At 47.1% G+C, this 21,578-nt stretch overlaps 1 protein-coding gene across 1 annotated transcript; it reads left to right on the top strand.

The window, feature by feature from the left end:
* Positions 1–120: 120 nt before the first annotated feature.
* fam184b (family with sequence similarity 184 member B) lies at positions 121–21,158 on the top strand. Its single transcript, XM_079220261.1, has 18 exons — positions 121–290; positions 5,661–5,849; positions 8,299–8,973; positions 9,573–9,708; positions 10,151–10,302; positions 10,401–10,934; positions 11,639–11,763; positions 11,841–12,131; positions 12,736–12,889; positions 13,992–14,102; positions 14,237–14,366; positions 14,707–14,837; positions 15,041–15,156; positions 15,919–16,278; positions 16,402–16,516; positions 17,654–17,761; positions 19,067–19,479; positions 20,514–21,158. The coding sequence occupies exons 1-18, from the start codon at positions 138–140 to the stop codon at positions 20,584–20,586; spliced, it is 3,966 nt and encodes a 1,321-aa protein (XP_079076387.1). The 5' UTR covers positions 121–137; the 3' UTR covers positions 20,587–21,158.
* The last annotated feature ends 420 nt before the right edge of the window (positions 21,159–21,578 follow it).

Below are 21,578 nucleotides of genomic sequence, written 5' to 3'. Positions count from 1 at the left end.
GACGAATGAGACGCGCGAGTGGGAAAGTTCACACGTTTTTTGTTTAAATCTGGGGTGGGGATTTCTACATCGGGATCGTCGGTGACTATCCTCACGGCGGTGCGAGGGAAGTTCGTGCGTTTTTTTGTGTTGTTTAAATGATGGCTTCCTCAGCCGGTAAGGCGGCACAGCCCGCCGGGCCGGGCTCCGCGGTGAACGGGACTGCGGCAGAGTTCCCCAACATCGAGCAGGAGCTGTACGACTACCAGATGCACGGGAAGATGTGCAAGAAGATCGCTCAGCTCACCAAGGTAACGGCCGCCACTGACGGGCTCCTAACTGACAGGGCACGCGCTTGTCACCGGATCCGTCAAGCTGATTGGATGATCTGATGTCTGCCTCACTGTATCTGCCATCGCACCTATAATACCTACATAATAACATATTGAGAAGGCCAACCTGTAATGATCCTGTGATATATATATATATATATATATATATATATATATATATATATATATATATATATATATATATATATATATATATATATATTAGGGGACTTTAGGCTGCCTCGAGGGACAACAATGGACCATCGCAGCCCAAATAAATGTAAATGCATATAGAAATCTATAATTGATCCACCGATATTAAGATAATACAGCCTAAAAAGAGAAGTAACCCAAAGACCTATAGTGTGAAAATGATATATTTCTGTATACACATTCAAATCGTATACATGAGGTTCATCGTTGTCTCTCGGGATAGTGATTGGAAAACTTGGCTTCATTCGTCCTCGTGACTGACACCGTAATCAGACATTACTGAGAGCTTTAGGGGGCTTTAGGCTGCAGAGCTCCGGCTATTGGAGAGCCAGACCTTTCAGATCCATCAATTAGGAGTGATAGGATTATCAGTTGACATATGGATCATCTTCTCCATGCATCGACTCGTAGCTCGGATGGTGCTATGGAAGAAAAAGAAGAAGAAGAAATAATGAGAGTAAAGAGAACTGTACATCAAAGATTGTAGCCAGAGCACATTTTCTTTTTGTCTGACCAACAGATAACGAGACAGGTACCCAGAGGTATCAATTATCAGTGATATGAGACAGCAGCAAACATGGAAGTACCTGGTGGTGGTGGTGGTGCTGGAGGGGGATGCATCACTTGAGTAATCGATCACATTCATATGAACCCGCAGGCGGGGGGCTCTAGCTTTCTGTGCAGCAAGCATTGCTATATGGGGATTATCTCTCTCTCTCTCTCTCTCTCTCTCTCTCTCTCTCTCTCTCTCTCTCTCTCATGGTGCACAATAATGCTTACAGAAGCAGGGCATGACCCATCGCTTGTTGAGCTATGACAATTACTGATGACTGTGCAGTTCCCACCCTCCCTTATGGGCTCACCTCTGTGTAGCCTGTAGGTGTGTGTGTGTGTGTGTGTGTGTGTGTGTGTGTGTGTGTGTGTGTGTGTGTGTGTGTGTGATGCGTGCTGCAGTTGCATATGCAGCATGTTGTTCAGAGAGCTTCTTCTCGGGACGCGCAAAAACAAAGATGACAACAGATGAGGGCTGGGGGGGTCAGCACTTGTGTCTGTGCTTGTTAGGGGAATTTGCCAGCATAGTCCTTCGACCTCCTTCATCCTGAAATGAACCCAAAACGAAGAAGAAGAAGAAGAAGAAGAAGAAGAAAAAAAAACAGAAGAAGAAGAAGCCCGGGATTGCTTCTCTTGAAACTTCACACAAGACCCCCGTCAGCCTTCTTTGGCTCTTTTGATGACCTGCAGTGAATACATCCGAAACCCACAGCGCTGATGAAACATACGAATCATCAAATCCGATATTTGGTGTAAGCGTTTTTTCTGGGGGCTTTGGGATGCCGGTCATGTGACACACGGTTTATTTGAGTGTTGCAGAGGGTGTGGAGTGGAGTGGAAGCGGGAAATGGGTCAGCTGTGGTAACCTTATATATTTATTAACCTCTGCTCTCTGTGTGCGTAGGGAAGGCTGGCGCACACACACTTGTACTTAACACACCTCCTCACGTCGGCCCGTCCCTCACTCCCCTACTTGCCCGTCTACACTTCTGCTTGAATTTGACGGCTACCCATCCCCCCCTCCCTCCCTTTGCCACTGAGAGTGGTCCGCCCCGGTTGAATGGGTGCTGCTAAAGATAAACCGGTAGCACGCCGGAGTGTGTTTACGTGGCGGAACAAGCCAACGGGAAGAAAGCGAGGGCCGACCGCGTCCGGCCAGCTGTTGTGAATGTTCACATAAGCTTGCACCCGCATGAATACACAGAGAAGAGTCTTTTAACGTGACTCGCGGGGAGATCAACAGTGGCACATTAAAGGATGCACATATATGCCAGGACGTTTGATTGGCAGCTCTAATTCTGTCTGTTTGACTTCCTGTACTTATCTAGCTTAAGCTGTCACAATGTCCCTGCTTTGGACTTCAGAATAAACGGTACCCTCTTTGGTATGTGTGGAGGCATGTGTGTGTGTGTGTGTGTGTGTGTGCGTGTGCGTGTGTGTGTGTGTTTGTGTGTGTGTGCTCCCTTGTCTCTTTGCCTAACCTCTCCTCTGTGCACCAACCATCCACTCCACATCTCACCACTGTTTTTAAAAAAAAAAGCCTCGTCCCGGCGCTCCTTTACACACTGTAGACAGAATATTAATTTCATGCTTTGCTGACTATGAAGTTATTGTCAGTAAGCACGGGCACTGGCTCGCGAGGCCACATGAATAACACTATCGACTGGCGGGATCAATGTGGGGATCTCGAGGCAGGATTTACAGTAGCAAGAGGCTCCCGCCACTCTGACCAGAGCTGAATTTACAACCCAAAAGGGGAATCAAAGTGTGACACTGCCTTATTGCACTGAAATTATAAAAGGAAGTCTGAATGTTGACTATAAATAACGTTACGGCAATGTCCAATACGTGTTCACAGTCATATGTGGTGCAAATTGGCGGCTAAATATCATCATTGTGTTTGGTTTCTTTGTAAGATGCTACAAATCAGAAGCTAACTTCAGCGATGTTGGTTTATGCTAACAAGTGAACAGATCATAACTGTTTTATTACCAGATAAGGGTAAACGCTGAAACTTAGTGCAACAGTAAGACCAGTAGAGAAAATCCGACTTCATTACAAGTACACATTAATCTAGTTGTAAAGTTTGCCAAATTAAGCTAACATTAGCCAGAAGGTTGTTGAACACGAGTACGTTTTTGTTGCTTCTAATTAAACTTTTCATTTATGAGAGAATGTTGTGAAAGTTGTCGCATGAGATATTTCATGAAATCTGGCCAAAAACAAAAAAAAGCTCACCAAGCTGTCTGCGGCGACTCGCTCACGTGCGGCGTACAGCAGTGTGTGTACTGGAAGTTACGTTAGCTGTTAGCTGTTAGCCGTTTGCGCTCCGGCGATGGATCTTTTTTCAGAAAGGAATCTGCACCTTCAATGCGTCATTTTTCATACCTAATATTTTGCTTGCTGCTGCCACAAACACATTTTCCCTTGGGGATGAATAAAGTACCTACCTACCTACCTACCTACTTACCTACCTACCTACCTACCTACCTACCTACCTACCTACCTATCTTCTGTTGGTGGACCTACATACTTTGTAGTGGTGGTTTGTCTAATCTTCTTAAAATAGTTAGTCTCTGTGCTTGTATTAGAGTGTGTTATTATATGTTTTATCCCTTAAAAGCCTAACCGGGGACAAGGGCTGTCAATTAGGTCCTATGTACGTTGTATTGGTTGCATTTTATTGAAATGTATTAATGCCTATATGTGCATAGTCCGTCAAATAAATGGATACATAGACAGTAAGATATATTTTTACATGTTCTGCTCTTGTCGGTCAGTCTGAGGGGTACTTAGCCAGTGAAATGTTTGTCAGACTTGGTGTGTTTGGTGATTCTGAGGACTCAACCTCAACCCCCACATCCAACACCTTTGGGCCAAACAGGAACGACGGCCGCGACCTCGCTGGTGCTTTTTGTTGTTGTTGTTGTGCGGGCCAATCTGTGGAGAGGCTTCCCAGAAGGGCGTACGGGTGTAGTGTTCGGACGCTCACATAGCTCTTCACTCTCCTTGCTCTTCATTCTGGCCAAAGAGGAATGCCGAGTACAGCACACACACACACACACACACACACACACACACACGCACCCTCCCCTCAGAACCAAGCCCTCGAGTCAGAATCCTCTTGAGTCACAGGTCAAAGTTCACGGACAGCGACGCTCTTGAAAAGGACCGGCAGCACGGGATTCAGAAACGTGTCCCATCCATCATCGATATCGGTCGCTTATTTATGAGAAACACGTCGTATATTAAAGGAGTGTGACGATTGCCGAGACAACGTAAGCGTGTGCGTGTGAGAGAGAGGTGGTGACATGCTCACACACACACACACACACACACACACACACACACACGCACACACAGAGGGAATGTCCAGCAGTGCTGTGCCAGCTATGTGCTGCAGACAGAGAGGCGTCCGTGTAAAATATGAGCCTATGCGTCCCCCCATGTGTAGACCCATAAACATGCACACACACACACACACACACACACACACACACACACACACACACACACACACACACACACCTCTGCGGTTGTATGTGTAAGTGAGCCATCAGGGTCAGTAGGAGCCGATGAAGACACTGTAGAGATGGCGTGGAGGGTACAGTGGATAGTGGGGGAGAAACGGGCCATATTTCAGGTGTTAGTCACAGACTATATCGGGCCTCCACACATGCTGACAGGCAGAAGAATCACCGAACTGCTTTAACTTATGGGATGCTGTTTGCCCGTGCTGCTGTTTAACCTCTGTTATTTGTGTTCGGGGGATTATTGTGTTTCCACGTCAAGTCCGTTGTCAGTCTGATATTTGCTTTCGCAAAACTGGCAGTTCTTATGATGCTGGCTCCAAAAAAAAGGCCCCGTGTTTGTGGACCAGTGTTGGTGTCAGTCTTTTCCTTCTGTTTGTGATGCACTCCCACACACACAGAGCGGATCACTTGAATGGGAACTGTAAGCAGGTTGTTTTCCAAAGGAGACCAAGAAGGCAAAATTGAAAACTATCAGCACACGGGGATATCAGCCACATAAAAAAGAGAGAGGAAAAACAGTGAATCAAATCTTCACTATAGTCCATAAGAAAGATGCATTTTATACTCTTACAAATGAAATTAGGAGGGCAATTTGAAGCTTTTCTCATCAAAGGGGAAACATCTATTACTCAATCTGCAAATAAATCTCTCAATGTCAGCTCAAACTCAACAATGACTGGCTGCTCCTGCTTTAAATTATTCTGCAGTTAGTTCCAAAAATAGAGGGAAGGCTACACAAAAGCACTTTTTCCTCAAATCTCTCAACCTGAAGGACAGGAAAAATGTTTTAACTACTGTAAAAAAAAAAAAACATGAAGAAAGCGCTGGTTGACTTAAAAAAAACAAACTAATTAAGCAAGACTACACGGTGAACGAGAGAAATTAATAAACATTAAAAAAACACGGATGGTAAAAGACACGTCAGTATGAGATATGACCATAATCACGAGTCAGTCGAGCAGAGCGGCCGCAAAGAGGCACGATGGCCGATCGTACGTTTTGTGTGTGCAATAACGCTTCAATCTTTCCTTGTCTGTTGTCGACACTCCAGGTGATTTATTCTCTGAACATGAAGAACGAGGAGCAGGAGGCGGCCCTGCAGGCCTTGAGCCACGCCCACCACGAAGAGCTGCACCGCGTCCTGGTGGAGACGTGTCACGAAGGGGAGGGGTCGCCGCTGAGGACACGCCTCCTGGAGATGCAGGACTCTCTGGACGAGCAGCATAGAGTTGGAGCCCAGGTGTGTGTGTCTGTGTGTGTGTGTTTCTGTGTGTGTTTATGTGTCTTAGTGGGTTAAAATTCGCATGACGCTGAGTTGAGCTCCGCCCGTCATCCCTGCCGATGCTGAATCAAACTGCTGCTGGTCCGCCTGAAGGAGTGCTGGAAGCGGCTTCATTCAGACACTGTTCCTGGAGGAGTCGGAGCTGTGTGCGGTTACGGATAATATTATGAACCCAGACACGATGGCGTCTGATGGTCCGACGTTTGTGAGACTTCCACAACAAGTATAAAGCAGAACTAGTGGTTATTTCAATGGTGGATGGCGGAAATAGTAACTGTTTTCACGGAGATAAGCCACAGAGATAAGCCGCGCCCCCTTTCCGGCGCGAATGAAGTGAATTAACCACATAAAGTCGAGCAACTAAACTTGAATATTCGCAAAGCTGTTGGTGTGAACGTAGCATAAGACATTTTTTGTAACTTCTCTCTTGATTTATTGCCTCAGAGACAACATGAGTTTATGTCTCAATATCTAGTTTCAAGTCTTCTTCAATACAGCATGATGTTCATTTCGTGAATTATGGTCCATTTAGAGTAAAATAGACTATACAGCATGGGATGGTTTAGGGCGGGGCTACGAGGTGATTGTACTTAGCTTCACCCTGTCCTGTCACTTCTGGTTGCAAAAAGCCAAGATGACGACGGCCAAAAACCAAGATGGAGAAGAACAGAATGCTAAACTCTAAGCTTCAAAACTGCAATCCACCAATCAATATATACAGTCTATCATGTGGGTTTAACCTCCTGATTATGAAATAGGCTGACCTCAGTCAAGGGCTCCTCGTATTGCTGTAATGTCACGTGTAAAAACCCAGTGGGAGCAGCAAATCAAACCCGCCCTTCATGTGACCTACAACAGTCAACCCCGCTCAGATAGCCTGTGACTTTACAGCCTCCGACTTCATGCCTTATTGACATGCTGCGCCACAATGAAACATCAACATGAATCATTAAGACCCACATGACTTTCTCATGAGCTCTTTGGAAACATCTCAACTAAGGAGACAAGAAGTAATGTGACATCTTCACTTTTAATTTGGAACGTGTGGCCACGCTCGTCTGCCTGGTTGTTTTTGTAGTCCGTCCTTTGGTTTTCCTGTTTCAGGTGTTCTTTTTTCTTCTTCTTTTGCTGCAAAATTCAGGAGCATGACATCACCTGTGTAAACACACTTAACACCTGTCAACAAACAGTCTGATCCCCACTCCGTCTGGATTATGAATTAATATATTATTTAGTGAAATAGTCTTTATTCAAGCGCCTATGGTATAAAGACAGTAATACACTCAGAGTCGTCCAAATAAAGCAAATACTGTACTTGTTTGAGAAGATGTCAGGCATATTTTACTTCCCCATAATCACCAAATACATACAACGTTATGAGGAGAGGAGCATCAAGTGTCTCCTCCTGAACCGGTCTTTTATTGTCAGAACTCTTCGCTGCATCGCATAACTTGCTTATGAATCCATGTGACCGGCTGGATAAAGGTTTAGAAACCAAACTGCTGAGTATTGTCTGAATTTATCATAGACTGTAAACAAAAAGTAGACGTAGTCGTCATGACATCACCCATTGGTTTCGTGGACTGACGTTTTTAATCCTTATTTTCTCTGTCGCCATCATGTTTTTTTTACAACCAGTGAATGGAAGTGACCATATTTGGATTGCGGAGGAGTTATGTTAATATGGCATGGCGTCTACGGCTCTGGTAGCGACCTGTCAATCACCTTGTAGCCCCGCCCTAAAGCATACTCTGCTTTATGGTCTGTTTGACATCATGCTGTATTGAAGAAGACTAAAGATTGAGACTTCTATACAACCAGAGGAGTCACCCCCTGGTGGCCAATAGAGAGAATGCACTTCCTTTGAGGTTGCCACCTCTTTAACACTGTAGCTAGTTCGCCTGTGTGGTCAAAGTTCATGCCCTTTTCAAATGTTTTGCATAAACACTGTTCACTTGCTGGAGCATGTTTGCAGTGTGAATGTGCCACCAAGAAAATAGTTGAACTCAAGGACGCATTCATGTGGAGCAAAGCACCTGAACGTGTGGCTGGGAGTAATAACATCACTCTTTTGAATCAATGCTTTGAATAATTTGGGCAGCGCTGAAAGAAAAGGGTGTCTTACGACTTAGGGTGCACACTCACTGGGTGAGGAACTTTGAACTGTTAATGAAATTTAGTACTGAAGATTTAATATGACCTACATCAGTAAACGAGACCATTAGCGAGAAGATTTAGTCTATTTCCGTCGAATTATTCTTGTAATGCCATCGGTGCCACCGGGTCAGATTCCGGTGAAATCTAATGAAATACTGCAGGGCCACTAGAAACTCCTTCAGCTCCGACTCCCCTGCAGTGACTTTGAATGTATGTGCAGTGTGTAACTCCTTCCCCTCTCTGCCTCCAGGTGCAGGCGAACTTCGAGTGCTTCCGCATCCAGTCGGAGGAGAGGAAGCGTGAGACGGGGGTTGAGCTGAGGAAAGAGTTCGAGGAGAGGCTCCAGGCCGCGGAGGAAGAGCTCCAGGAGGCCAAGGCCCACATCGGCGACGCCCAGGAGGAGAACCTGCGGCTGAGCAAAGAGCTGGAGAAGGCCGGGGAGCAGATCGGGGAGCTGGACGCCAAGTGTGAGGAGCTGCAGAAAGCGGCCGAGGAGGAGAGGCGGCGAGAGGAGGAGCAGAGGCAGAGGGCAGACGAGGAGGGCAAGAGAGAGGAGGAGGAGAGGCAAACGGAGGAGCGGGAGGAGGAGGAAAAAGTGCGAGCGCTCTCGGAGGAGCTGAAGGCGCTGCGGGAGGAGGGCGACCAGGCGGCGGAGGAGAGGGGGCGGGCGGCGAAGGAGGAGAGGGAGCGCTGGGAGCAGAGGGTGAGCGACCTCAACGAGGAGCGGGAGGACATGAGGAGGGCGATGGAGGCGGAGTGGAGGGAGGAGCGGCGGCGGCGGGAGGAGCGGGAGGAGGAGGAGAAGAGAGGAATGCACAGCGCCCTGCGAGAGAGGGTGAAGCGGGCCGAGGCGGAGGCGGAGGGTCACCTGGAGAGGCTGGCGGAGGGCAAGAGGAGCACGGCCAAGCTGCAGGAGCGGATGCAGGTACACACACACACGCACACGCACGCACACACACACACACACACACACAGACACACACGGAAAACAGAGGTGAGAGAGAAATTTAAATGTGGCAGCTTCCTGCCTCGGATGTGCCCAGCTAATGATGGTGCTGACGGGAAGAAAAAAAAGGGAGCGGATTGGAGCCAGAGAGAGGGGGAGTGGATCTTGCTCGTCTCACCACCGGCTGCCCTCCCTGAGTGCTGCTCCCCCGCTGCCAACTCTCTGCTAATGAGCAGTTTGAGCGGGATAGATCCGCCACACCACTGCCATTACCACCTTGTGCACGAGCTTTAAGAAGCCCTGCGAGAGCTGGCAGCGAGCCGGCGCGAGGCCTCACACAGCAGACCATTAACCGCCCGTAGCTGGGAGAGATGCGCTCCCTGACTCACCACATTTCACCCCCCCTCCTCCCTCTTATCGTCCTCCCTGACTTTCTCTCCTCTCCCCTTCATCTGTGTCAAAAGCTGCTTCCCTCACCTGTCTTCCTTTTCCCTTCCCGTGCTCTTTGTCAAACCCCACAACGATTCCTCTCTCGCCTCTCGTGGGTGGTGGTGGGTGGGTGGGTGCGCGCCCGCCAGGACCTGGAGGAGGAGCTGGAGCTGGACCGGAGGCGCGTGTCGGAGGCCGAGGGCGCGGCCAGGCGGGCGGAGGAGGAGCTCGCCGTCGCCAAGGAGAGGCTGCTGCTGCAGGAGGACGAGCTGCAGAGCAGAGCAGGTAGAGCCGCTCAGTCTCCCCACCCTCCCCTCTCTCTCACCTGCCGTCTCGCCCGTCTGTCCGCCGGGGGAGAGGGAGCTGCCGTCGGCGAAAATCCGCTGAGCTCAGCGCATTCCCATCGGCCACTCTGACTCAGCGTTAATTAAGTTTGTAATATATACAGGGAATGCAACAAACGCACGTTCTTCATCCTCCACAAAGGAGGATGAATAACAGTTTCATCAAAGTGTCATCACACCCGGTCAGCAGAAAACAAAAACGCCCAGCGATTCCAGTTATTGCACGAGAGTGACTTTTTGTTTTGGGCGCTTCCTCACTCGCCATCGCTTCCATTCTGCTTCTATTATGCATGATCAATCAGTGTGTGTGTGTGTGTGTGTGTGTGTTCACTTGGGTTTATTGGGTTAGTGTTTATTTGGGGCGTGTTCCTTGTGTGCACCAGAGGAGCTGCTGAACCGCGGGGGCTGCGAGACGTGTGTGTGCACCGAAGTGGAGGAGCTGAGGAGCCAGACGAGCCGCCTGCAGGGCCGGAACCGGGAGCTGGAGCTGCAGAGCAGCGGCAGAAACAACGACCACGCCCGCCAGATACGCCAGGTAAGGCCCGGCACACACACACACACACGCACACGCAAATAAGGAGCCGCCGCGTCCACTTGCATTGACCGCGTGTTCGTGCGCGTGTGTGTTATCAGCACGCCGAGGCCCTGTCCAACCAGCGCTCCGAGATGGTGCGAGCCCAGACCGAGGAGCTGCGTCGCATTCAAAAACACGCCGACGACGAGCGGGAGAAGCTGCAGAAGGAGATGGACAAAGAGAGGGAGGACCTGCGCAGGGAGCGGGAGCAGGAGAAGGAGAAGTTCGAGAAGGACCGAAACAGGCTGCGCCGGGAGAGGGAGGAGGAGAGGGAGGAGGTGGAGGGCGTCAAGGAGCGCCTGAGGAGGGAGAAGGAGGAGGAGGTGGACCACCAGAGGAAGGAGCTGGAGGTGGAGAGGGTCCGCGTTCGCCTGCAGCTGGACAAGAGCATCGAGCAGGTGGAGGCGGAGCGGGCCAACGTGCAGCAGAAGCTGGAGGTGGAGAAGAGGAGGCTGGTGGAGAAGGCCGAGGAGGACAGGAAGCGGCTGAAGGAGCAGGTGCGGAAGGCGATAGAGGAGGTGATGAGGAGGCACGCCGCCGAGCTCCACGGCGTCCAGGAGGCTCTGAGCTCAGAGAGGAAGACCAACCAAGAGGTCAGCATCTGTCTGGGGGGGTTGTGTGCTTTTACAAGGCCTGTTCCTCTTCAGGAGGCACACCACCAGGCCTAACATTATGAAGAGTGGGGAACCACAAAGTATGCATTTTTTTATTTATCATGAAAAAATATACAGATCAGGAATAAAGGAACACTTTCTGTAGCTTTTAAAAGTCTGCTCACCTTTTCTATCATCTCGCCACTTGGAAAACTGGTCTGAACATTTTCACCCCAAAATCAAAAAGCTTTCCTCTCACCCGTATCGCCATTTATCAATCTATCAAATCAGGATTTTTTTGAGTAACCGGGTCATGATTTAGAGTTTATTTTTACGGTGCTTTGAGCACGACAAGCCAATTGCCATATTTATTTATTTTTTACAGTATATTGAAGAGAAAGTGGACACCTCTAAGGTTGATACCTCCAAAACTACTCACAGAAAAACAATACAGATTGATAAATAGCAGTACAGCTAAGAGAAAAAAATATGTATTTATGATTTTGGGGTGAACTGCCCCTTAAAAGTTGAAGATATAATGGTATTTAATGTAACTGCCTTTGAGCCTTCTTATAATGTGCTCTCTATTGTAATTCTTAATTCGGCTTAGCAGTCAGGAGATAGCACGGTGGGTTACAGCGCTCAACAGAAGATGCGCTTGTTCATGTCATGATGCCGTTGACGAGGAAGAGTTTTCTTGGCAGGTGTGTGCGCGTTTGGATGAGGAGAGGAGGAGCGCCGAGGAGCTACGCAGCGAGCTGGAGAGGGAAAGGGAGGAGCTGAGGACGAAGCTGAACGACGCCACCAATGAGGTTTCACTAAATGAGACGTAACTGATCAAATGATTCTTTAATACCAGTCGCAATATGTGTGAAGTGAAAAGCTCTCGCGCTCTCAGATCTGTAGGCTGCAGTCTGCGATCCGACAGCAGGACCAGAAGGAGCAGGCGGCCCCCGAGGCCGCGGCCTCTGCCGGGCCGCAGTGCTCCCGTCTGGAGGAGGAGCTCCGTCAGGCCCGGACGCGGCTGGCCCGGACGCAGGAGGAGGCGGAGAGGCAGCGTGAGCGGCAGCAGAGGGAGACGGCGTCCCTGAGGGCCGACAAGCACCGGCTGGAGGAGAAAGTCCTGGAGCAGAGCCGGCTGAGCACGGAGCGGAGCCTCCTAGACCAGAGCCAGCGGCACACCGAGGACCGGATCAGGTAGCGGGAGAAACGTGCATCCGATTCAGTTCCGCTTGAACGAGCGTCATCGACGGGTGATGTGTTTCCTCAGAACAACACACGCCGAGAGATGACCTGCAGCAGTAAAAACGATGTGATACAAAAAAAAACGTGTCAGTGCATAAAAGGGGAATCAATATTACGATCCAAATCAACATTAACCATAATGGATTTCAGCAAACCATTTAGTCCTGTCCTAACTTATGAAGGGATTCTACATATTATGCACATGTTGAAAACAGCCATTACTTTTGATTTAAAGTTACTGTGAGGAACTTTTGTTGTGAATCAGTCTCAGTTGAGTCCTGATGCCTCCTTCAGTAAACAGACCATCGGAGAGAAGATATACAGTTATTCTTAAAGCTCCTCTGGGTCAGATTCTGATGAAACCAGATGACATCATGCAGGTTCACCAGAAACTCCTCCAGCAGAGACCAGCCCAAGTCTTTGGTACAAATAATCAGGTTCCTGCCACGTCTAACGAAGCCCAAAAACCCGAGATGATCGTTGAACTGAGCGAGAAGCGCGACAGTCGTGCAACGCAGGGCTAACGCGCTTCCTCGCTTTTTCCTCCCGCCTCCAGGGCGGAGTGCGAGGACCGCCTCAGAGCGGAGTTCAGGATCGAGATGAACGCCGCCGTCGCTGAGAGCGAGCAGAGGTGGCAGAACAAGGAGCAGGAGCTGCAGAGCAACGTCTCCGAGCTGCAGGCTCAACTGAGCGAGCTGCAGTCACAGCAGGTGAGTTTATTTGTTTTATTGTATTTGTATTTTTTTCTTCTGAATATATCTGAAAAGAGAGATGTAGATGTAGGCAGTGAACCCGAGGCTGTTGGATGAAGGTTTTGTTGTTGCAGCATCGATTGGTTTTCTCCATCAACAGGATGTCTCTGAAACGCTGGTTCTGATCCGCCAACAGTCCAACGTTCAGTTTACTGTCAATTGTGACGAAGCGAAGCAGCACATCCTCACATTGAGGAAGCTGGAACACAAAGAAGTAGGATTCATGGATTCTCAGAAATGGTCACTAATTTGTTTTCTGGTGATGATTTTTGAGAACGGGAGATGATTCCTCACCCTTTAAAATGACATGAAGAGAACTGGACTCCAGACTAACGTTTCCACTTTTAGTTCTTCCTGCATGTTAGTTATTTATTAATCAGCATTGGAAAGAAACTAAGTGCTTTTACTCAAGTACTGTACGTAAGTGTACATTTGATGCTACTTTCTAATCCACCTCATTTTAGAATGAAATATTGGACATTTAATTTCACTACATTTATTTACAATAAATGAAATACAGTAGTATTAAAAAGAATGCAGGCTACAACAGCTTATATTACTGCATCAACAATACTAATATAATACTATAATAAAGATTAGTACAACAACTAAAGAGCCCATTTGTCTGCTCAATGACTACTTTTACTTTGACACTTTATGTACATTTTACAAGGGTTTACGATTTTGAATGCAGGACTTTTTATTTAAATCCTGATATTAGTGCTGATACTGAAGGAAAAAGTGAAAGGTGGATATGGACGTCGAGGGGCTTTACACCTTTCAGCGACCTGATGTGGGATCCAGTGTTTCGAATCTTTACATCTAAATAAAAAGGGCTGGATGTCTCAGCTGACCAACTTAATGGCAGCTGCAACACTGAATCACTGCAGTGCTCTTTTAATGAGCTCCACGAGCCTTTTCATGAGCGCACAATGAAGTCTGCATTTATTAATTTATTTATGTCAAAAGTCTGCAAATCCTCAAACAAAAGCCACATCTCACACTTCGCTCCGCGCCCGATCGCAAACTCATCAACTCAGGATTACTGTTCCCTCACCAGGCGAAGGAGGGCCCGGGAGACGATTGCCATGGCAACCCCGAAATTGACAGACTGAGGAAGGAGGTCCAGGACACCAAGGAGATCAACAAGAAGCTGAAAGACCTGCTGCAGGTACCCTGGAATATTTTATAGTGATGAATAATTAAGTGGCTTTCATGATGAACTCCGCCGTGAAGAGGCGTCGTCAATTGATCCTATCAAATATGTGTGTGTGTGCGTGTGTGCGTGTGTGTGTGTGTGTGTAGCCCCAAACCCAGTCTTTAGGGGAGGAGAGGCACAGTCACGTCAAGGCTCTGCAGGCGCTGGAGAGGCAGGCGAAGGAAGACGTGCTGTCTGAGAGGAACCGGCTGCAGACGATGCACCACCTGGAGCTAGGTATCGCACACGTGCACACGTAAACACACACACACAAACGTAAACACACACACACATGCACACACGCTAACGCACGAGCGTCAGCGGGCAGACAGTAACGCATTCTGTATAAGACACACACACACACACATGGAGCGATACACACGTTGAAATTATGAATTCAACAGTGGAGCTGCTATTGCCATGGATACACTTCACCATGGCAACAGCGGATGGGTACCTGTAGCAGTGGGCCAAATTGATTTTGTTTTTTTCTGTGTGTGTGTGTATGTGTGTGTGTATGTGTGTGTGTGTGTGTGTGTGTGTGTGTGTATGTGTGTGTGTGTATGTGTGATATCAGATAAGCAGCGTGCAGAGTTGACCCAGCAGCACACGGAGTGGAGCCGGCAGATGACCCAGAGACACATGCAGCAGATAGAAGACCTGCAGGCTCAACTGCAGGCACACACACAGATGATGGCCCTGCAACAGGTAACACACACACACACACACACACACACACACACACACACACACATGTAAATGTGACCACACGAGCAAATCACAGCCTGTGATTTCACAACTGATGTTTTTGTCATGTGTGTGTGCGTGTGTGTGTGTGTGTGTGTGTGTGTGTGTGTGTGTGTGTGTGTGTGTGTGTGTGTGTGTGTGTGTGTGTGTGTGTGTGTGTGAAGGATCTGAAGCAGCAGAACCAGTATCAGGTGTTTGAGCGACAGCTGGATGAGAGCCGCTGTGCCATGCTGGAGCTGCAGAGGGAAAACACAGCGCTGAAGAAGCAATTGAAGGAGAGGTGAGGGGAGTTATTTCCACGTTAATGATTCCACGTGTGGGACTGCGGTGGCGGCGGCGAGCGATTGTTTGCATTGTTGGTTCATCCGCCGATAGTGAACAATCATCACCAGTCTCCCTACGACCCAAGGGGATGTACAGGGGATGATTGGTCGTTTCATTCAGAACCAAAGGTATCGCAGGTGTGCTGTCATGGACGACAAAGAAAAAGCATCATATGTGTCACCAGCCGGAAATGATCAAACATTGAACATAACAGTATCACATTCCTGTAGTGCATTTTTTTTCTAAAACATGTTCTAGTCGCGTAGTGTGTCTCATGTTTAGCGTACAGTTGGGATGCTGGAATCCATCTTGTTGTGTAACTCTCTGCAAAGGAGCAAATCCTCCTCAAATGTAGAACCATCCCTTATCCATATCCCGTGTCCTTCGTCTACATTTGATTTAATTCCAGCAGTCTCTGCCAACCACTTTCTAAATTATTAACAAAATATTTAAGATCATCTCCGACTGAAATTTTTAGTTTTTTAAATGTGTCTAAAAGGATGTACATAATCTCTTAAATTAAATTAGTAAGTGACAATGAATTGCATGTTTTATTACAGACTGGTCTAGATGAAAACTATATATACTGTAGTACAGTAAAAGAAAGTAGCACAAATTAACGCTTTCAAGATCCCTTTCTATCATAATTGTTGTATTGTACTATACGGGCCACCTCCATTATTTCCATCCTTCCCCTGTGTCTCCCGTCTCTTATCAGGTCGGTGCAGGAGAACCCCGAAGCCGAGGAGAAAAAGGAAGAGGAAGTCGTGGATTTGCGCAAGAAGAGGGACGCCCAGCTGGAGGAGGAGGCCCAGCGTCTGAAGGAGGAGGTGGAGAAACTGAGGGTGGAGATGGAGAAACTGGAGGAGTCGCAGAAACACTGGGAGGAGAGGAGAGAGGAGGACGTGAAAGAGGAGGAGGTGGACGAGGAGAAGAAGAAGGAGCGCGAGGAGGACAAGAGGAGGGAGGAGGTGGAGGAGATCCGGCGGAAGCACAAGAAGGAGATGCAGAGCCTGGTGTCCGAGTACAGCAGCGCCCAGACGCACCTGCAGGCTCGCATCGTGGCCCTGGAGAACGAGTGAGTAGAGGGCGAGACGTGCGGGGGGAGGGGAGGGGCAAGGGGAAAACCAGCGAGTTTGTAAATGAAGGGCGGGTATGTGAGAAAAGTGTGTGTGTGTTTGCGTATATGATTTAACTGCAGACTGCGCGAGCGGGAGGAGCGGTGCAAGAGGAGGGAGCCCCGAAGTGATGACCTGCAGCTGGGGAGACTCCAGGAGAGACTGACTGAGAGAGACCAGCTCATTAAGCGCTTAGTGGTGGGAGCACACACACACACACACACACACACACACACACATATACTCTAACAATCCCCTGTGGAACTGATAAAGGGTTGGTCTGGTGATATTTTATCTTATCATTTTAAAAATATATATTTTTGTTGCTATTATTGGGTGACATGTTGACATGTTTCTACATCACGTCAACCGAAAAACTGCCCAGTGTTGTCGACTCCCTTCCAATAAAAGTAGCTAGCAGCGCTAACTGCGCTAGCTCCAAAAGCTCTGAAAGCTTCAAATGTAGCAAGAGGGTTGTCAAGTCGGTCCTCCCACCAAAGCCACACACCTAAATTATCATAATTAACACCCAACATGGCCACTAACGGCAGCTTATTACAGGGCTTGTTACAGTTCTACGACACTGATGTGATGTCAGAGCATCCGATTCACTGATTGCTGTCCGGCTGTAAATAGAATTTTGACAAAAATATTGAAATTATTTTTGAAGAAGATTGCCTACCCTGCCTTTAACTGTACCACCATTCACACTGATATTCATGGTGATGATGGGTGAAAGCTTTGAACATATTTTTCTGCTCAGTCTCCATTGATCCGAGCACTTCTAGGATTCCCATGCATGTGGCTCATGTGGGGCATGGGGGTCTTTTGATTCCCTTCAGATATTTTTTATAGTTGAACCCCTCCTTTCTCTCTTTCTCTTAACTGTTGCTATCCAGTGAAGGCAAAAGGCCCAAAATAATCTGGGTTGTAGTTGGTCCAGAACCGTGTCATGCGGTCAGAAGCTCCAGAACTAGCGCTGAGGAAACCTTAATGAAGACACTGCACCCTGCTAAACTGGGGACATAAATTAAAAATGGTGAACAATGTATGAATTAGAAACATTCTTGTAGCCAATTAACAGCAAAGGGGCAGAGAGTGAATGGAAAACTTGGCCCACTCGGACCAAAGCAAAGCAGCACAGTGTTTCCATGAATCATCAGCGAGGAGAATTTTTCTAAGTGTCCTCTGCCAGAGTGCTGTGTGTGCCATCTGTGTGGCGTGAGGCAGAGTAGGAAACAAGCGCACCCTCCAGACACAACCCCAAAGCAACAACAACAACACCAACTGTGAACGAGGCCAATGAAAGTCCTTCCTCGTCCTCCTTCCCTCCAGGAAGAGCGGCATCAGCTGCAGCTCCACCCTCCCGTCGCCGGGGACAACAGCACCCTCAGGCCCCGTGACGGCAAGTCCCGCCCCGGGAGCGTCACGCCAACCATGAGGGTGAGTGCATGTGTTCATAATGTGTTCATCAAAAGGAGCCAGAAGTGCTCGCTGGGCCGGAGCCAACATCCCACTGACACACTTCCTACTCAGCCCGTTTTTGATCAGACGTTTTTGATCAGCTGTTTCATTAATAGGATTGATGATACTCTTTTTTTAAAGTTACAATGAGGAACTTTTATTTTGTGTTGATTCTGGCGCCCCCTGTGGACGAAAGCGGCAGCGTTTCCGAGCACCAGATTCCCTTTAGAAACCTCTAATTTCAGGAGGAGTCTGAGCTGAAGGAGCTTCTGCTCAACCGGCACGATTTCATCTCATTTTGCAAGGAATCCAACCCATTGGCAAGTATTTAGGATAACCATATAGAAATAGACTATCTTCGCTCTGATGGTCTCGTTTACTGATGGTTATATATATATATATATATATATATATATATATATATATATATATATATATATCCTCTATATATATATATATATATATATATATATATATCCTCTATATATATATATATATATATATATATATATATCCTCTATATATATATATATATATATATATATATATATATATATATATATATATATATATATATATATATATATATATATGCTCTATATATAGAGGATCAGAGGAGACTGGTTCATAACCAGTTGAAAGTTCCTCACAGTAACTTTAACATCAATATTGAAATACAGGGAACAAATATATGGTTTAATTAACACACAAAAAAGTAATTTCCTAAAACAAATGTGTAGTAAATGTACACGTACATTTGATGGGGACTACTTTTAGCCGCGGATTAATCCACATTTTGTGCTCTAGTGCAGTGTTTTCAGCGCGGCACATTTTCTACAATAAAAAAATCCCGCTGCACACCAGCAACCAAAAACGTTACAAAATGTCACATTGTAGCATAATACAGCATATATGGTCGCTAATTATTGCGCTACCTACTGGCATGGAAGAGTATTTAATTACTAGGCCAGCCACTATATTGCAGGCTCAGACACTCAACAATGGAAAATTATTTGCGGCAACTAAATAATATTTTTCGGACCCAAAATTGGACATTTTCCCCGGCACACATGAGGATATCTCACGGCACACTGGTTGAAAATCACTGCTCTAGTGAATATTCCCGGAAACAGGAAAGTGTATGAGGGATTGAACGACAGTGCCCGTGTTCATAGTGAAGGATTGATACCTTGTTTTGGTTTATTCATTGTGTTTATTGACAATAAGGAGAATATAGAATATCAGCAGTCTTAACTTTTGATTGTCAATCTGTCCTCCCAACAGAGGAAGCAGATGGAGTCTCCTCCTCGCGTCACCAGCATCCCCAACGCCGGCACCGGCACCACCACCTACGACAGCAACATCTTCGTACCCCCCTCATCCTCATCGTCCTCCTCTTCCTCCTCCTCCGTCCATCAGCGCTCCTCCTCAACCCTCCCCCACCACTCCACCTCCCAACCCCAGACCTCCCCCCACTACTCCACCTCCTCCCTCCCACACAAGCACACCTCCCTCTCCCTCGGCCAGAACTCCTCCCCCTCCCTCTCCCGCTCCACCAGATCCCGGACCTCCTGCGTCCCGACCACGCCGGCGCCCACCGCCCCGCTTCCCGTCTGCCCCTCGGCGCAGACGGGCATCCGCTACGTGGCGCCCTCCTGCCAGGAGCCGCATGCACACCTGCAGGCCCAATCAATCAGGTAAACATGTTTCATGTCCTGGCTGTGATACATCCTCACAAGTAATGGTTATTTAGGGTTCAATTAAGAAAACTATGCTATGTCATTCTAAGTATTTCGAGCATAGACTGTATATAAGAAGGTGGAATAGTCACTGTGACGTCACCCATTGGTTTGTGGACTACTTCTTTGAAGCCATCCAAGTTCAGCGATTTGACCGTCACTATCGTGGCTTAGGCTGTCGCCATCTTGGATTCAGGCCATTGCCATCTTGGTTTTGGCCATCTTGGATTTTGGCTGCCGCCATCTTGTTTGTATGCAACCATACGTGACACAAGAGGGTTTTTCAGGCGATCAAAATGTTGCAATTAAGTTCCATGAAGTAAAAACACACTGAACGGGTTTAAGTTGTAAGACGAAAACATGGACGACTCCAGATCGGACAACACTGTGGTAGCAACCTGTCAATCACCTTGTAGTCCCGCCCTAAAGCATAATCCTCTTTATAGTCTGTTTGTCTCTAAATAGAGCATAATTTACTAAATGTACATCATGCTGTATTGAAGAAGACTTTAAACTAGAGATTGAGACCATAAACTCATGTTTACAATGTTTACTGAGGGAATAAAGTAGAGTCATTTTCTCATAGACTTCTATACAAACAGAGGAGTCGCCCCCTGGTGGACATTAGAGAGAATGCAGGTTTAGGGCACTGACTTATCAGAGCCGGAGGTTGCCGCCTGCTTTCAAGTCACTGACTGAAATGAATGGAGAAAAATAAGCAAAATAGACAAATCAAAACCTATGCAGGTTTCTAAAAAGAACAACTTTGGGTTGGGGAAGTATTATTGTCTTTTATTCAAGTAACATACATGTGAATGTAAATGTGATTGGTTTCCACCTTTCCTTTGATTCCTGTCAAGTTGACCGGCCTGATGTGAAACACTGCGGCGTCGTTAAAGTCGGCCCAACGCTCTGAACTGTAGCATGACGACATATTCATTATGATTTTAGAAAAGAAAAGTCAATGCATGTGTCTTTCCTTTGTTTTGCAGGGGCCCGTATCTGGATCAGAGGGGGTCAGAGGGGCTGAAACAGGAGTGGTTCACCAAATACTTCTCCTTCTGAGCACAAAAAGAGAACACACACACACACAGCAGCAGCAAGTACATCTCCTCATATACAGTTCATTGCTTCTTATACACATCCGTTTGCTTCCCACACACACTCCCCCACACACACACACACACACACACACACACACACACACATGGGCTCATCACCAGCAAGGCCATCTCAAACATTGCCTCAAAGCTCAACCAAAAAGTGCTTCTCAAACACATGCCTGACCTCTTCTCTGGAACATAGGCCTGCCGGATCTTGTTTGCTTGGATTGGAATGTCTCCATATGTTGTTTTTTATTAAAGCAGTCTTCCTTTTTTTTAAACGCAACCGTTGCTCCGATCTCCACCACCACGCGGTTTATTCCAGGAGAACGTCCGTTTCTTGAAAATCAGCAACCGGGTATCTCCGGGTATGGAAGCATTCGACGCATTCAATCAAGATCCTCGTCAAAACGGACACACGCCACTCACCGTACCAAAATGAAGCTTGTCTCAATGCAAAAATGTATGATAATCTCGATGAACAAATTATATTAAATATTTTGTTTTTGTACTGGCTTCTTCTTTGTACACCGACGGGACAAAGGAAAGACCCAGATTACATGCAGTTGTTGTTTATTTTATCGTGGGTATGAAATTAAAGGTGTCCCATGTGTTATATGTGGATGGGCAAGGACTCCTCAGTCACTGTTGTTTTATATATAGATATACATATTATATATTTTGATGATGTGACCAGTTGGGAATGTTTTGGTTTTTTGGTAATTCAGCAAATGAAATACCTGAACAATATGCAACCAAATTATAAAAAATCCCAAATAGTCATTATAGCCTGGCTGATGCGGAAATAATAGATATTGTGGTTTAAAAAAAAGAAATCCAACAATGGTACACAGTTCAACATTCCTGTCCTTTTTATTGGTCAACATATACCGACCAGCAATATGCCAACATGTTGCTCATGCTCTGATGTCCATATGCAGTCCTGGTCATGTG

The sequence above is a fragment of the Taurulus bubalis genome, assembly GCF_910589615.1.
Source record: "Taurulus bubalis genome assembly, chromosome: 6".
NCBI classification, from domain to species: Eukaryota; Metazoa; Chordata; class Actinopteri; order Perciformes; family Cottidae; genus Taurulus; species Taurulus bubalis.
This window is presented reverse-complemented; position numbering and strand designations above follow the sequence as displayed.

Coding starts and splice junctions, on each gene's coding strand:
- fam184b (XM_079220261.1), top strand. CDS start 138: ATGATGGCTTCCTCAGCCGGTAAGGCGGCACAGCCCGCCGGGCCGGGC. Junction 14,103..14,236: donor AGCTGAAAGACCTGCTGCAG/GTACCCTGGAAT, acceptor GTGTGTGTGTAG/CCCCAAACCCAGTCTTTAGG. Junction 19,480..20,513: donor CTGCAGGCCCAATCAATCAG/GTAAACATGTTT, acceptor TTTGTTTTGCAG/GGGCCCGTATCTGGATCAGA.